Raw genomic sequence first — 15063 nt, forward strand, 5'->3', positions numbered from 1 at the left:
TCCTAGAGATAAAATAAAGATAATTTTTACCCCATTGCAGAGTTCAAGTCTCAGTTTCAGTTGAGAAGTAATGACATGCATCTTTAAGTATCTAATATCTTAAGAAGTAAATAGATCCTTCAGTCTTACCCATAGGTCTGTTTCTGTCCCTGAGGTCCCTGTGGCTGGGGTGTCGATAGGAGTCCCTGTAGTGGTGGGCAATGGCCATATCATCCAAACGGTAATGCTGAGGTGGAGGTGGGGTGGGGTGAGGCAGGCCATTGGGCTGGTAGGATAAGCCGTTATTTGGACTGTACCGCTGGCCTGGGCTAATAGTGCATGGTCGCTTGCTTGGATGTTCTGAGTGCAAAGGCTCTCTGTCAAAGCCATTTTCTTTGGTTCTGAGGGGGAAGAAAAAGAGAGTTGTCTCATAATGTACTCAGCAACAACCTAGTTCAAATCATCATACTTGAGCTTTGTTTATTGGCCAGAAACTTTCTAACTCAACTGAGTTAGAAGACCAGTTGGCAGTTCACAGAAGACTTATGGGAGTTCACAGGAAGTCATGCTGAGGCTTAAATGATCACAAGAATGCACACAAAGGAACATGTTTCATTTTTCTTCAAATTAGTGAATATCTTCTCAGTTAAAGTTCTTGTGGTTAGATCACAAATAAAAGGAAATCCAATTGCTCTCTGCAGGTTACATTTTCATTCAAGAGTATACTTGACTTCTATCAAGTTACTCTAAGACCAGTTGCATTTAATGAAGATTCATTTAGGTAAAACATCATCACTCTGTTGATGAATATTCACCTATTCCATTTATCCAACTTGGCATCTGACTTTCATGGCAGGGAACATCTAAAAGCTGTGTCATCTAATCCAATAGCCACTTCTGGCCATTTAAATTTAAATGCAAGTTAATTAAAATTCAATAAAATTCAAAATTCAGTTCTTCAGTAATAGTAGCCATATTGTGAGTGCTCAGTAGCCACCTGTGGTAATACAGTATTGGACAGTGCACATATTTTGTCATTGCAGAAAGTTTTATTGGAAAGTGCTCATCAAACTCAGCTAATACAATAAAGCAATGCAATGCAATGATGGGGGCCCTGACATTATCTTGCACCAACAAGACAGTCAACCAGTAACAGTACAGAGGTGGCCAGAACTACAAAGGAATCTACTTAAAAACTGATTAAATGCTTGCACAGAGAATTTGTGTGACCTGTTCAAGTCATCAAGTTGTGTAGTAGGACTGGGACATGTAGACTGCACTACATCCTGTGAAGTGCAGAAATCTGAACTTGGCTTTCAGAAGTAATTTGCTCTATAAATGAAACCTAAAATTAATCACTTCCCCTAGATTCTCAAACAAAAGTAGTATCAAATAAGCATTTTCCGACTAAATCTATCTATCTCTCTCTATTGCCTTAGAAGCAATAACCAATATACTCAATAAGACAATAAGACAGGAACAAAATCAAGCCCAGCTTTAACTGAATTATAGTCCCCAAGCTGTCTTTGCTCAGCAGCTGGTTCTTTCTTTCTTTTCTTTTTTTTTTTTTTTTTTTATTGTGATTTAGGTACAAATTTACAGGATTTGTTTTACATTCAACATTGCATGTACATGTCGTTTCACTCCCCAGTTACCATCCCCAACCCTAACCCACTCTCCTCTTCTCCCTTCCCAGTAACTCCCCCCATCCCTGTATCCTTCTTAGTTATGCACTCCTGTGTGCCCTGCTTTTCCTCCATATGAATGTTACCCTCTGGTGCCCCATGGCCAATTGCTCCAAGGGATGTATCTCTGTAGAGTATGTGGGTGCGTCACCTGGGGTTGAGTGGTCTGCATGTACGTCTTTTTTACTATTGGGCTGAGAGCCAGCCCTTGGGAGTGAGTTTTATTCCAGGCCCTAAGTGTATCCCAGGGCCATAATCTTGGGAGTCCCTCCAGACTCCATCCGACCACTAATTCTCATCATTACTGTGTTTTTGGGTTTTGTTCCACATTTCTCCTCCCATTCTATCCAGGATCTGCAGTTTTGATCCCTTCCAAAGTGGTCAGCATTGGTAGCCGGGCACCATCTAGTTCTTCTGGTCTTGAGGTCCGTCATGGCCTAGGATTTATTGTTTCCAAATACCCTTTTTTTTCACTCTTCTTCACTTCCAATGATAGGAGACTATTAGCTGCATCTTAGAATGGGTGCTTAAAAACTTTTAAGACCTCAGTAGCTACTCACCAAAGTAGGTTGTAGAACAAGATTTTTACATATTTTATTGTGCCAGTTGAGTCTGGTGCCCCCCAGTACTATGGTCCTGAGTCGGCAGATCCATTGGATCTCTCTCCTACAGTGTCTGGCTGTCTGTGAGGGATTGCTCTATGTCTGCCTTCTGTTGCTTCTGTAAGGACTGTGGGTTATTTTGTGTCACTGGTATCTGTGCAAGACTAGCCTTGGCTGAATCTATTTTTGGTCTAGAACATAATCCTGTTCACTGACCCTCAACTCATCTTCTTAGTTGTGTATGTGTTTATCTGTAGACTGGTGGATATACTGGTATTAGGCTCTGTTGTCTGTATCTTATGTGCACAATTTGGTGTCCTCACTTTCCCCAATGTTATGCTGGTCACACTCTTTCTATACCATCCCTCCCCTTATGCAACTCAGCATGTAGCCCCCAAGTAGTCCAAAATTATCTTCTCCTCTTCTTTCCCCTCCCCAGCAACCTACAAAGTAAGTTCCCTTCCCTAAGCTAACCTTTCTTTCTCTTTTTACAGTAATGGACTCATACAATATCTGTCCTTCTGCAATTGACTTATTTCACCCAGCATAATGTCCTCCAGGTTCATCCATGTGGTGAGATGATGGGAATATCCTTCATTGTTCTTTATTGTAGTATAGCATCCCATTGTGTGGATGTACCACAATTTGGCTATCTATTCATCTGTTGATGGGCATTTAGGTTGTTTCCATCTCTTTGCTACAGTGAATTGTGCTGCTATGAACAAGGGTGTGCACAAGTCTGTTTGTATCGTCTCACCTCTAGAATATATTTCTAGTAATGGAAGTGAGCAGCTGGTTCTTGTCATAAGACTAGCTCTTTGTCCTTAGATCAGTCCTCACAAGAAGTCACAGTGGCTGCATATTGCAGCATTCCTTCTTAGTTTCAGGTTGGTAAAACAACAGTACAGTGGCCTTAGGTATCCTTTCCCATTTTCCTAACATCTAGCAATTGTCTTTGGTAACATGGGAGAGGTCTAAGTAGAAACTAATAAGTGACAACAGAGATCATCAGGGGCAATGATACTGTATTCCTTATGTTGTTTAGAGTGGATGCTCCAAGACCATTTATACACACAAGACTGAGGAGAAGGAAAGAGATAGAGACAGAGGCTATGGGCACAAAACAACTGAGGAGAATTCTGACCAGTTAGATATGAAATGAACATATGCTCAAAAAACAAACCAGGAATTGTTGAGTCGATTCCACTCATGGTTACCTAAGTTTTGCAGAATAGAACTGTGATCCATAGGGTTACCATGGCTGTGACTTTTTTGGGAGATCACCAGGCCATTCTTCTGAGGTGCCTCTGGGTGGGTTCATACCACCAATGTTTCAGTTAGTAGTCTAGCACTTAACTATTTCACTATCCAGAGACTCCAAATATGGGCCTACTACATGCTGAAGAAAGATGCAGTGAGTGCATTGTAGACGGGAGATACACTGGAAATTACAACAGAGCATGGCTCTCATGAAAGTGGGGCTTGGAAGCAGGGACAGAAATCTCAATGCTGCACCCATCAAAGTATGCATCTGTACTAAAACATACTGACTTCATGCATACTGATCACTGAAATCAGACTAAAATATCCAGTATAGTTCAGGCATTATGTAAATGCACTGTTTTAAAATAATTCTAAAAAGTAAAAGAAAACATGGTAGATATCAATTTACCATCTAAGAGTACATCTATGTGATTCTAAGCCACATTCCATATCCTGTACATTTCCTAATAATACACTTAAATATCCAATGTATATTACCAGCACACATCAGGTGGAAAATACTGAAGACTTAATAGCTATGAACATAATGCTAATACAGCACCTACCTTACTGGCAGTGTGGTGTAGTGGAAAGAGCACTGGACTGGGAATCAAGAGACCTGAGATCTAGTCCTGGCTCTTCCATGACTAGCTGTGTGACCTTGGCAAGCCACTTAACCTCTCTGGACCTCAGTTTGCTCATCTGTAAAATGAAAGGGTTGGACTAGATCAGTGGTTTTCAAACTATGCCACCTGAGGTGCTTCAGGGATTCTGAAGACACTGAAGAATTTTTTTCCCAAAACAATTAAGACTTAAAGGGCGAGAGGAACCCACTTACTCCTTTTATCCATTTTACCAATTGGGGTTCCACATAGGATTTCATTTTCAAAGGAAAAGAGTCTGCTGCTAAAATCAAGTTTGAAAACCACTGGACTAGATGATTTCTGAGGTCTCTTCCTGGTTGAAAAGCTACAATTTAATTTCCTATCTAAATTTTGTGGCTATGGAAATTGAAACATACAGGGCTGATGATCCTCTGGGCAAACTGTAAGTTCTGGCATCAGGCATTGTAGCCAAGATCTCTACTCTCTGCTTTGAACAATTTATTCTTTAGCTTATTTTTCCTGTAAAATAGAAAATATACTCTAAATATCTTATAGTAGCCCTTATAGCATTTCTAGATAACCCTGAGTTAGTTGTGTTAAACCATCCCCATTGACTGTTTTCATCTCTTCTTGTTCAGTGACAACGGCATACAACATTGGAAGAATTCTTGCAGCTTTCAAAGTAGTCAGATATATGATTGACCTTGATCCTTGGATCAGCCCTCGGATCAATGATACTATTTCAATGATCCAGTATTTGTGGGAGTGGATGGGGGAAGAATGCTCTTTTCTCCCTAAAACGGGCAGTGATATCCTAAGGGCCAGGGCTGGATCCTGAGTCTACCCTCTCACCTCTGTCAGGGACCCTGCTGTCCTACCCTAGATCCCATATCTCTGTCAGCCACTGAAGTAATTAAGCTCATTGCTGAACAGAAGTAGGTACATTTTAACATCAGAAGCAGTAGCACATTCATAGCCACAGAAATCAAGCTATTAAGGGTACCTGGTGCTTCCTCCCACTCATATCTATGTACTTGCAAGGCCAATCCTATTCAAAGGTTGCATGTCCAGAATGGTAACTAAAACAACTTGATTGCTTTTTTGTCTGTTTGCTTCTTAGAAATGCCTATAGCTATCTACACCTAATTTGCCTGGGCAAATTCCAAATTTGCATTTTTATTTGTTGCCCTTTCAAAGTGGATTAGGCAAAACTATCACATCCTTTTCCATTTCACCAATACTCCTGAAATAGCTCTTAATTCTAGTGGAAAGACCTCCCCATCTCCAAGATGACTGGAAAGTGTTTGCTTTGTTTTGTTTTAATCAACCTGAGGATATTCTATCTCAGTGCTAGAAGAAATTTTCTGAAAGATAATCTAACCACTTCAACACATTGATCCTAATCACTTATCTCTCAGAGTCTGACGGTCCTAAGGCTCAAGGGTGCTCAAAAGGCAGCCGTGTGACCGCAAGTTTCTTAACTTTCTGGCTTCAGTTTCTTGCCCATTCAAATGGGACTAACAGGAAAGAAGGCATGTACAAAAGCTTAAGAGATAACCTAATTTACACTTTTACTCCACTTCAAGCTATTTTTCCCCCCAGTTTCTCAATACTAACAGCTTTCAAACTATTTGAGAAAAAAAATAAACATTTACAAAAATGTTCTTCCATATGAAATACGTAAATATTCATGATTGGCTAGTGTGCATTGATAATCCCTTACAAGTATTTCTATCAAGTAGTATAACATTTAAGGTAATGAGAAAAAATGAAAATGATCTATTATAAAATTATGATAATAAATAGAGTAACAATTAATTTCCTAAATGGCAAGATCATACATATTTTGCCCTTAAAATTAAAAAAAAAAAAAAAGTAGGAAGAGGATACCACTATAAAGAGTGTCCTAACCAAACTTACTGCCATGAGTCGATTCTCACTCACAGTGACCCCACTGGGTCTCCAATGATGTAAATCTTTATGGAAGTAGAGATCTTCCTTCTGTGGAGCAGCTGGTGGCTTTGAACTGCTGACCTGCTGGTTAGCAGCCAAATGCCTTATCCATTACGCCACCAGAGCACCTTAAAGACTGTCCAAGGAGGCAGCATATTGGTAGGGTATGATTAAATTTGTAATGAAAAAGAAAAAACTTGAATTCTAATCTTAGCCCTATTCCAAATAAATTAGGTGCTTCAGGTTCATTCTTCCATAGAACCAATGGCATCTCAAATTAACATGGCTAAACTGACCCACCATTCTCTTATACCTCCTTAACCAGCCAAGTAAGCCTCCTTCTGCCTAATTCCTGAAGGGAAAACTTAGAAGTCACTCTTAAAACTTTCTTCTCCATATCAGATCCTGCTGCTGGTCTCTTAAGCATCTCTGGCTTAAGTGCCTTCTCCTGGACAACTTTCATTTGGTCCAATCACAATGCCATCTCACTCTGCCAGCAGGCTTGTTTGATGTCTGTTCTCATCAGTCAAGTCCCTGGACCACAGCTCCTTGGAAAATGAGTAGGAGTGAGACTCTGGATCTAAAACTCCTTTGAGGTCCAACCTTCTGTCAGCCATTGAGGATTTACTTTAGTCTTGAATTTTAGAAGTCTACATCTAAATCTTAGGAGGTAACAGTTCCATTAAAAAAGAAGAAAATTTATAACTTAGTGGTAAACACATGTTCCTTCCCTATGCCATTTGTTAAGGTTATCCTAAGAGTTACTGGACAATGAGTCAATCAAAGGTCTGGGAGATCATTCACATCATCACATTATAAAAACACAATTCAGTAAAAGTTATCTTCAGGAACTGTTAGGAAACAGGTGAGTTAAGATAACAATTTTACATAACATCTTTTTTATTGGTGTTAAATCATGTATCTGAAACAAAATAGATTACAAATTCTCTTGACTCCTTAAAACAGAAAATCAAACCAAATTCCTCGTGAACTATGCAGTAGTCTTCTGTGTTTTGTTATCGCTGTAGGGACAGTGGTGGGAACTTTAGATGGTGAAGAACAGGGAGTGAATTATGGAGGATATCACAATCAGGGCAGCATAGAGGAAGTGCCTCCATCACTAAACAGCTACCTGGGAGATAACTTCCCGAGCAGCATGCTAATACCTTTAGAAGCAAATATGATGCAGGTGGATGTTTGCTACTCCAGACACACAAACATGATACCTGGACCTTCAAAGATCATAATAATCAGATGCACAGACCCATCTGAGCCTTTCATCCCCCAACAGAAGATGGAATGCTTCTGTCACGTGTCTCCTATAACTGGCCATCTGCTCAACAGTTAGAATGACTGTTACTCACCATTCCCTGACTTTCCTAATCTCTGGCCACTGCTGAAGTATTCAATTGCTACTGCTCCTGCTGTTTGGAGCTGTGCTTTCTTATTCTAATCTGTCATGCTCTGATCAGAACCCTCCAGTTATCTTTATGGTCAGCAAACCAATCCCAGCATTTGGTTTCTGGGTTCTTCACAGATTTTTTTCATTGTTGTGAGTTTTCACATCTTTGAAAATTAACTTAGTAAATAAAGACTCTTGGGAGAGAGACCATTTAGTATACCACTGAATATGACCATGTGGAGTTTTAACTTTAACTCTGTTTAATTATCGGTTTTTGTTGTATTTCGGGTACCCAATATGTATAAGACATTAACTTGGGCTTTAGTGAGAATATAAAACTGAGCAAGACACTGTCCCTCATGAGACTATGATTTAATACTAAAAACTGTTTGGAAATGTGTTCAAAAGATTCTTTTAACATAAAAACAATTTAATTGGCGATATGAGACTTCTATACTTCTATGCTGGAATTAAGACTGGGCAATCTACTTCCGTAAAGATTGTTATTGTCGTTATTATGTGCCGTCGAGTCGGACCTGACTCATAGCAACCCCTCCTTGGGTTGCCGAGGCAGTATCACTACAGAAGTAGACTGTCCAACCTTCCTTCCGAGGAGTGTCCGGTGGGTTTGAACCTCCAGCCTTCTAGTTAGCAGTCAAGTCGCTACCAGAGCTCCTCCATAATGATTACCACCTCGGAAACCCAAAGGGGGTCGCTATGAGTTGGAATCAACTCTCTGGCAGTGGGTTTGGTTTGATTTTTTATGCAGGACTTTCCCATGGCAAGTACCATAACAATAGAAGGAAGGATGTAAAAGCGATCAGAGGGAAAAGATCACTCCAGAATGTAAAACTGTACACACAAAAGAGCAGGAGCTGGGCTACATGGTGTTGACTTCAAATGCTAGCTATGCTATCTGATTGCCATATGAACTCAGGAGGCTTTACCTATATAAGTTTCAGTGATTTCATCTGCAAAATGGGAATGTTTATCTCAGAGCTCCTAAGAGGATTATGGGAAATAATTTATATAAAAAGCCTAAAACATATTCAGCATTTAATAAGTTAATCAAAGCATTTCCTCTCAAGTTGGGGTTTTCAGAAGCTACTGGTATAGAATCAGTCTTAAGAACATGGAAAATCGAGTCAGCAAACTTAGGGTAAGAATCTCATCTGTGTCTCTTGTAAGCCATGGGACCACAAGTCAATCATCTATGTAATAGAATCTATATAACAGAACTGTTAGGACACAAGTGCTGTATGTTAGTGTGCTGATTATTCAGCACAGGGTCTGGCACATCATAAATGTTCAGTAAATAGTAGTCACTATTACAATATTTATGATTAGGAAGGCTTCATTCAAATAGCAAATACTGTCGGAGGTAGGCTGTGAAGTATTAATAGAATTATAACATATAAAAACTAGAGGACTGAAGAGAAGCCATCAGTCAAAATACAGAATAAGGCGTGAAGAATGCTTAGTAGGATTAGACCCTAGGGAAGCAGCAGGACGTAAGCTATCAAGTAAAGGTTGTGGCTAGAGTACACAGAGACCAAAATATCCTCTACAACCATGCTACCTTTCTTACCATATAAACTCAATTTTAATGCTATTAATTATACTAGGAGTTTTCAAAATTGGGATGAATTAAAAAAACATCATTTCTATAGGAATGATTACTCACTGCTTGAAACTGAAGGCTGCATAAAAGATTCAACGTAAAGTAAGAATGTATGAATTTAATATAAAATCCTTACACCTTTTTCATAGAATACTGAATGCAGTAGATAATATAAATTTAGTTATTATTTGCATAGTCAATGAATCCTAAAACTGTTTGTAAAGCTTACCTACCTTTTCTCTTTAAAAAAGACAAAATAATGAAAACCTCACTCATGTTACAGAAAAGAAAAAATGGACTTGGGCTATGATAACAAATCTCACAGTATCAGTCAACGCTGCTGCAAAATGACTGCCTTCTGACTCTCCCACCTACAGCATCTTCTAACTTACTCATTAAAACAGGAAAGCTGCCTGACAGTGGATCGTCTATCACTGAAAAGATGAATAATACCTCAGAATATTATAATATAGTACTCATCTACTTGAGAAATTATGTCAAAGAAATGAATGAGTGAAATTTATAGAATTCTTAGTAGAGCATTCATTCCTTATTTCAACTGTAGATTAATACATTTTTTATGCAACTGGAAGATTTCAAATACGTAAATATGTTGGTTTCTCCACTAAGAACTTTGTGACTTTGGGCAAGTTTTGGGAGCCTCAGTTTTCTCAAGTATAAAGAGGAATTGGCCAGGTCAATCTGTAAGATCCATCTCAGCTGACAAATAATATAATTCTAAAGTTCAAACAAGACTCTTTAGAAAATAATGTTTAATTATTGGAGAGGAGGGAAATAGTATTATTAGTGACCTCCTATTAAAAGTCTAGAAATATTAAGGTAAAAGTAAATTAAAATATAATTACATTAAAATGAGGATACATAAAAAAAGGATTTTTTCCCCACCAAGATAGAAGGTCTTTAGTGCTATTTGGTTAAGTCTGTAGGTTGACATTATTCTATTGCACAAATACTGTCTCCTTGAGTCATCTTTTTCTCATTAAACAGTCCTGCCTTGGTGTGCTGTGTTCTCCCTTTTATTAATATTTTTTAGGAATTAATTCTTAACATTGACTGTATGATATAGATAAAAAAAAAAAGAAGAAGAAGAATGTTACTGACACAAAACCATTCATCATTTAGTTTGGTTTCCTAAGCAAGAAAGATTCTGAATATGAATATTATCACAATAAGCAAGAATACAACATTAAAGACAAATATAACACAAAAAGCTACACTATTATAGCTATAAGATAGACAAATAATCGACATAACACAAATACATTTTTCATCTTAATAATTTATATCCATTCTGCAGTTTAGAAAAGTACAGCAACGTCCAACTGATCTTTTCCCTTCTTGTTCCAATTAAAGTGTTAAGTATCTCTTCGTCAGCCATCATAGTGAATGTTCTTAACTTCTAGTCTCTAATCCTGAAAGTGTTCATTTCATTTAACTAGCCCCCAAAAAGATTCCTATTCCCTTCTTTAGCTTCTTCCATAACGGAATGGCAAAAGAATAAAGATTGACTGTAAATAATGGACTTTTCACATATTAACAAAGAATATTTTCCCTAAAATTTAAGGGAAAACAATAGCATGAAATTAAATGAAAAACTGTCTTTTTCTAATGTGGGTTCTGCAAGAGTCTACCACAGAGCTAGAAATTCAGTGCAGTTGTCCAGGAAGCCTCCTGAGAGCTATACTAAAAAGAAAATAAAGTAAATTCTACAGTTCCATACAGAAAAATGAAAACGATTTCACAGGCATTACCAGAGTATTCATTCTCTGTAAATAACAATAATGTTAACACATACACACAGATACAACCAGCGATGATCATATTTAAGGATGAGGAGAAAGTTCTATTTGCCAAAACCTATCCCTGAACACATGGTGACAGTTGAGTAGATAAAATTCAACAATCATCATAGAATTGAAGCCCCCAAAGTTGTAAACAAAATATAGAGTGCTCTTTTGTTCATGACATGTCATGAACAAATTACCAAAATGTGTTTTCTCCTCAGGTGTCAGTTTTTCCCTCTTTTAGTGACTGATGGCTCCCAGTGTTATTACAGAAACAGATTGATCTTTTTAATGAGCCAGTTTAATAGACTCCAAAATCTCACCGTGGCTGCTCATCCATGTCACACCATATGCACCAACAAAACATTCAGTAAAACAAAAAAAGCTCTGCTGTCAGACAGCTCCATACTCTATAAAATTTGATATAGTATATGTGGATGTACAGATAAATAATGAGAGAAGAGGAAAATGCATATATGCAAACAAGATGCTGAAAATATATGCAAAAAAAAAATACTGTAGAGGGCCATATTTTCTTGGCTCTGATCAAATTCCCACAAGATACAAATGTATTTACACAACATACTCTCATTACCCTTCATCCTAACTCTGAGGAAATCCATTTGCCATCTTTCTATTATAACATATACTTCAGGGGTCCACTGGAAAAGAAATGTTCCATCCCAAGATTAACTGCATGAATTTTGACTCTACCAACTGTCTATGAATAACAAAAGGAAGAATAAGACTTTTCAGTGAACTACCTGACTGAATGCAATGCACACACAACTACACATCATCAAAGCAAGAATGCTGAGTACCTATGGAATTTAATATAAAGTTTTCATACTGACAGGTTAAGCTTCTTACTCAGAGCTTACCTAAAGATTGTTCAAGGAAAGTCTAAAGTCATGGCATATTCAGATACAAAATACTGTTAAAGAGCCAGGGGGGAAATGGTTGGAAACATAGATAAATGAATGAAACAAGCTTTGGTACTGCCTGTTCCCAGTTATTTAGCTGTTCAGTTGTAAAATAAATTATATCCATTTCTAATTTTGCCTGTAGGACTAGTTTTACATTTATCACAGCTATCTAAAACTTTCCCTGTAAATCTCTCTTCTCAAATCCCAAATAAATTTTAATCTTCCCCAATTTTTTTTAATCTAGTCTCTAATTCTTTTATGCTATCCTGGAAAAATAGAGCAGAAACATATCAATACTTGCACTTCATACCAATTTTATTCAGAATAAATGTTAGGATCAGACAGGAATGTGCACTGTCTATTCTTGGGCCACTTTCTTGGTTTATGGTATCATGTGGACAGGGAACTCAGGCACGTGAATTAAGCAGTTCTCTTTAAAAGCTAAATGGTCTTTTTACTCTTAAATATGACCAAGAAAGTATGATTTGCAAGAATTAGGAATTAACACCATTAGCTGGTTATATAGGGAGGTGGGTCTACAATATGTCATAAGTAGATTACTCTTTAACCTTTTGTTTTAATAGTACATAGCTGTCATGAGAAGGTCCTATCTCAAGAGAAACAAAATTCTAGAGATTGTAGCAAAAAAACTGCTTAACAGAGGATTATGTAATAATGATATGTAAACTGGCTGGCTTTTAATAACGTTCTGATTAGTAAAGCTAATACACTTAAGGGTAGGTAAAAGTCAGGCACAGATAGATGTCTCTGAGCAGCTATGAGACTCTTAAGCACCTATCAGTCTGGGACATAATTGTACCATAGTGTCAACCTCTCAAAGGCTGCTAAACCAGTATCTGGTGATATGCAGAAATAGAGGATGGATGAGCAAAGAAAGGAAATAAAGCACATGATAGACAACGCTTTTCAATGTGGTTTCATTTTAAGATTCTACATATTTTACAAATATTATGCAGAATGCTATAATAAGACTTGACATTTCTAGATTAGAAAATACTTATATATGAGGTTGAAGTATTTCTGAAAACTATTTTAAGAAGGTAGATGGGAAGCTTCACACATATGCTTTAGTTAAAAACCACTTTATAAGGTTTAATGTCAGAATTCTCAGTTATAAGAACAGAGTGCCTGAGACAATAAATATTGGCTGATGAATCAAATTTTTCAACAAAAACATTATGTATTAGGTTTTTTTTTTTTTTTAACTCTCATCTCTATTCAGTTCATCGAGCTTTCCAGAAGTTTTCTCTTAGTTCATATAAAATCCAGATGAAATAGCTATTGTACTGTATTTATTCAACACATAAAGGCCATCTTTTAAAATCATCATGTTTTAGAACTACCTAGAGCTAGTAAAGAGGCACAGGAAAAAACAGAACTTCTGCCAAGAAAACTTGTAATAGCAAATTTAATAACACTGAAGAGTAAAATGGGAGCTCTGGGGGCATAGTGCCTAAGGCATTTGACTGCTAACCAGAGGCTGGCAGTTCAAATCCATCAGCCACTCCTTGGAAAGAAGGTTGGTGATCTACTTCCATAGAGATACAGCCTCGGAAACCCAAGGAGGGTTCGCTATGAGTCAGATCCAACTCCACAGCAGTGGTTGTGTTGCACTGTTTTTGAAGAGTAAAATATGTGGTCAGGTTGAACTATGTAATGAGAATTTTAATACTGACAGTGTGCCTAAGAACAACCAGGGGCACTTGGGACATGTTAGTATTATTCATCTTCACCTTTTACCTTAAATACCACAAGCAGCAAGGATCAACCTGCACAAAAGCCTAACACAGGTCAGAGAACATCACCCTGCAATAGCCTAGGTCAGAGCAAGAATTTCAATATGGTCATTCTAGCTTACCGTGATTCTGCAAGAGATGCAGGCCAACAGTTTGAAGGTAACATGAAATATGTCCTCATCCCAGTGGTACGAGGAAAAGACCGTGGTTAGTCCCGAGTTCTCCTGCCTCTCACCTGTCTGGAGTTCGCCTCTTCCCGTTTTCGTTCACATCGAGAAGCAGCTCTGAGGAGTCAACAGGTGAGGTGGTGCTGGCATCCAGAAGCAGCTGTTCATGCTGGGCGAGGTACTGGGCAGGGTTCTGTTTGGCCAGTCGCGCGCAGTGGAGGAGCTCACGCTGCAGCAGGGGCAAGTTGGCCTGCGAGACAGTGACAGAAATGAAAGGATGGGCCAGGAGCTTCTTTCTAACCACTCGTCCTAATCTACTTTTCAAACACTGGTTGAGTGCACACAATGAAGCCCTATAAAATACCTCAGGACTCAGCCATGTGCCTGCCACTCCAGTTAGCCTCTCCCTGAGCCTAACCTGTCTCCAGCATGAGGTGTCTGTCTTTTATGAGTCACTTCACCTGTCTTGCTTTAGTTTCCTCATCAACAGCACTAGGGAGTTGCTCTTGATTATTTTTAAGTTCTCTCGCAACTCAAACTTAATCTGTTATAACCTGTAAAGGCATGTGAGCTTCCAGCTCCATCCATGAAAACTTCAGGGAAGACAGGGGGTATGTGAAATACACACACGGTCCAATTAATCTCCAAACAGGCTCACTAACTCATGCTGTTTTATATCTAGTGACTCACACAGGAAAAATGGGCTAATCCTCTGAAATATCTCTGGGTCAACTACTAGCTTCAAATGATAACATATATAAACATATACAGAGATAAACAGATAGATTAGTTTTCCTAATCAACAGATTCATACAGCATTCATAAAATGGCCTGACTATAGTCAGCTATACTGGTTAGAACTCCTGCATGAACCACTGTACACCAACAGTCTAGAAAAGTTATCTGCTTTCTTTGTATCAGCCATCTAAGAAATACATATTTTTTTTAACATTAGGAGAATGCCTATGTGCTAGGAATTCTGGCCAATCCAGCCTTTTATTATACAGACTCTCAGTACATTTGTGGATATATAACTCTGACAATCTCAAATGTTGTAAAAGTAAGCAGAGAAGGAAGCAATTTCAAACGTAGTATGGTACTAAAATGAAAATCTTGAATGGAATATTACTCTGAAGAGTACATTTACTCCGTCATTATAAATCCAGCTTGTTGCTTTTTCTCTTTTCTCACCCTCTCTCTCTTTTTCCTTTCTTTTGAGTGGGGAAGAGTGGAGTAGACAGAAGAGAAGAAGGAACATCACTCATCCCCAATAACATTTAACTCTAGAAATTCAAGTA

General features: G+C 38.1%; 1 protein-coding gene across 1 annotated transcript in view; it reads right to left on the minus strand.

The window, feature by feature from the left end:
* The window catches only part of RUNX1T1 (RUNX1 partner transcriptional co-repressor 1), a 187479-nt gene that overhangs the window by 56042 nt on the left and 116374 nt on the right, over positions 1–15063 (minus strand). The window contains 2 exon segments of the mRNA XM_042782033.1: positions 130–380; positions 13834–14015. Of these exon segments, the coding sequence (XP_042637967.1) occupies positions 130–380; positions 13834–14015 (433 nt within the window).

The sequence above is a fragment of the Orycteropus afer genome, unplaced genomic scaffold (genome assembly GCF_000298275.1).
Source record: "Orycteropus afer afer isolate SDZICR_OR568_19922 unplaced genomic scaffold, OryAfe1.0 scaffold00222, whole genome shotgun sequence".
Lineage (NCBI taxonomy): Eukaryota > Metazoa > Chordata > Mammalia > Tubulidentata > Orycteropodidae > Orycteropus > Orycteropus afer.